The sequence below is a fragment of the Condylura cristata genome, unplaced genomic scaffold, assembly GCF_000260355.1.
Source record: "Condylura cristata isolate star-nosed mole 26May11 unplaced genomic scaffold, ConCri1.0 scaffold00041, whole genome shotgun sequence".
Lineage (NCBI taxonomy): Eukaryota > Metazoa > Chordata > Mammalia > Eulipotyphla > Talpidae > Condylura > Condylura cristata.
Genome location: NW_004567142.1, coordinates 6,276,978 through 6,279,425, shown reverse-complemented (window position 1 = coordinate 6,279,425; position 2,448 = coordinate 6,276,978). Strand labels below are relative to the sequence as shown.

Here is a 2,448-nt window from a genome sequence, read left to right as displayed (position 1 = left end):
GAGCCTGTGGCGCATCTACTCCCAGGTGAGCAGCGGCTGGGTCGCTGCCCAAACGGAGCCTGTGGCTCTGCGGTGCCGTTCCAAAGACAAAGCAGCCAGAGAACACAGCTTTGCAAGTCCAAGGCGAGCGTTGCAGTAATGGCTTCCAGGAAACAGGGCAGGTTCCAGAAGCCCTGACTCACAACTCTGTACACTTCCTTGCTGAACTGGGTTCTGCAACCCAGACAGTCCTCACTACCTCTGAGAAGCTTATTCTGGCGCCTTCTGAGATCAGGATCCCTCATTCTCCCCTGCCTGGTAAGACAGTGCCTACTTGATAATTCACTGGTTCTGAAGACTTTTATTGTACTTAGGAATTTCAGCTATGCCCTACTTAGAGTGAAAGCAGAATTCCTTGTATGTTTCTTATCATTATTTTAAAATAATTTCCACAAGGGAAGGTGAAAATGCTAACTTAAACTGCACCCCCAAACTGTAAGTCCCCCAAAATGCTAAACTCCCCAGACTACAATTCTTGGCTCCATAGAGAAACAAACTTTAGTTTCTCCCCCAGGTATCGCCCCACACCTTTCCCAGGTGAGCAGCGGCTGGGTCCTGCTCGGCTTCTCGGCGGCTGACGTTTGGTTCACAGGCACGTCCCGGATGTCTCTGCAGGCCCCTAGGCGCTGCCCAAACTGGCCCCTACTGCTTCCCGTCTGAGCGAGGGAGTCCCTCGCTGGGCCCTTCCGTGGTGAGGTACCCTCTACATGTGAAATTTATGTCAAAATGAAAAACACCTGCCTTAAAGTTTTAATTCCTGTTCTAGGAGTAACGCCCCCTTTGTTAGCCCTTATTACACTTAAACATGTCTTGACTCTTCTTGCGCTGTTAAACACTTACTTCTTTCCCTTTCTCCCTAACAGAGTGTAAGCTCTACTAAAAAAGGACATTTATGTGGCTACTGTTGATATGAGCAAAAGTATTTTGCTATGTGTAAAATTTCAAAATTAGTATGCTGAAGGAATACACAAATGTATGAATAAAAGTCTAAAACAGTCAAGAAGAGTGGAGGAAAAGGTGGTGACCGAGGTTCTAGAGACAGTAACTAACCAAACCAGCTGTAAGAGGAGGCAGGCAGAGACTGGCTTTTGGTTAAGTCTAAGCAAAAAAAATAAAATAAAAACCACTCTAAAGAGGGGGAGACGTCTGAACGGGACCCGCAGGTGAAGAACGAAGGATGACCGTGTCTGACACATGCAGCCTGGGCCCGGGCTAGGGAGAACGCTGGGAAGCAACGGCCGACACCTGCGGCGTGCCCCTCTGCCCCGCCCCCGCTGCCCGCGCCCTGACCTGAGAGGCCCTGGTTTCGGGGCACCTCCACGGTCCACGGCTCTGCTCCCTGCTCCAGCCTGATGATCACCTCAGGTTTGGTCACGCAGCCCCCTGCTGATGAGAGAATAACGTGTGCCTTCGATCAGGCTGCTGCAGTCTCAAGGCTTCTGAGTTAGGCAACAGCGGAACTTTGGCAACTGTGAAATCAAGGGCCGCCTGGAACCTCTGACTAAAATGCTGAACACTCACCTCTTCTTGGCCTGGAATCTTAAGGCTAAAAGCAGTTAACTTCATTAAGTTTCACATTTGGCAAAGAAGAAAACAGTGCTGTGCTCGGCAGTGACAGGGCCGTTTGGCTCACCCAGGGACGCCAGGCTCCGGTAGGTCTCCAGCATCACGTCCCGGTAGAGGGTCCTCTGAGCGTCGTCCAGGGCCTGCCACTCCTCCCAGGTGAAGCTCACGGCCACGTCCTCAAAGGTCACCATCTCCTGTAATGGCACCATCGCCGCAATTCAGAGTATCATCCTGAGTCAGAAGAACTGGAAATTTGCAAGTTCAATCTTTTGAGTGAGTTTTACACTGCACAGAATTCACCACGGTTTGTATTCTGTATTGTTAGATATTACAATAAAAATCTCTTGCTGCCGTATGGGTTAATTAGCTTCAAGAAAAAACTGCAGATTAGTACTACTGAAAATATGGCAATGTCCTTCTTGCTACAAATAAAAGAATGCCTAAAACTCTGCTTCTCAACGATCCTCACAATCTGGCTAGGGCACACATGTATGAGCCTATGTCTATAATAACGTGCTACAGAAGCTAAACCAAAGTCATGTTCAATGTATACTGGTAGAGAAGAGGAGGAAAATTGCACTGTCCCTCAGCAGGATCCCCTCCACTGAGGTCCTGGAGATGAGGCCCCATGCTAACGGCATGTTTTCATGAATGAGGCAACAGCAGAAGTCAATACAGGAGAAGATGGTGAGCAGCTGACACGTTAAGGGAACTGTGTGCAGCACCGTGTCTAGCCGAGTCCTGAGCTGTGAGGAGAGACAGGCAGCAAGGTGATGTTCAAGGCACTGTACGTGCAGGTGTTCCTCATACACATGGGTAGACAGACAGAAAGGGAGCTATTCA

General features: G+C 49.3%; 1 protein-coding gene across 2 annotated transcripts in view; it reads right to left on the bottom strand.

The window, feature by feature from the left end:
- Window positions 1-2,448, bottom strand: part of LOC101624145 (zinc finger protein 260-like) — an 8,857-nt gene that overhangs the window by 4,978 nt on the left and 1,431 nt on the right. The window contains exons 2-3 of one of the 2 annotated variants that reach the window (XM_012733576.1): window positions 1,673-1,850; window positions 1,330-1,425 (exon numbers count right to left, since the gene is read on the bottom strand). In XM_012733576.1, coding sequence (XP_012589030.1) covers window positions 1,330-1,425; window positions 1,673-1,814 — 238 coding nt within the window. In that variant the 5' untranslated portion in view covers window positions 1,815-1,850. The remainder of the gene's footprint in view (window positions 1-1,329; window positions 1,426-1,672; window positions 1,851-2,448) is intronic. The other variant, XM_012733575.1, reaches the window with a different exon arrangement.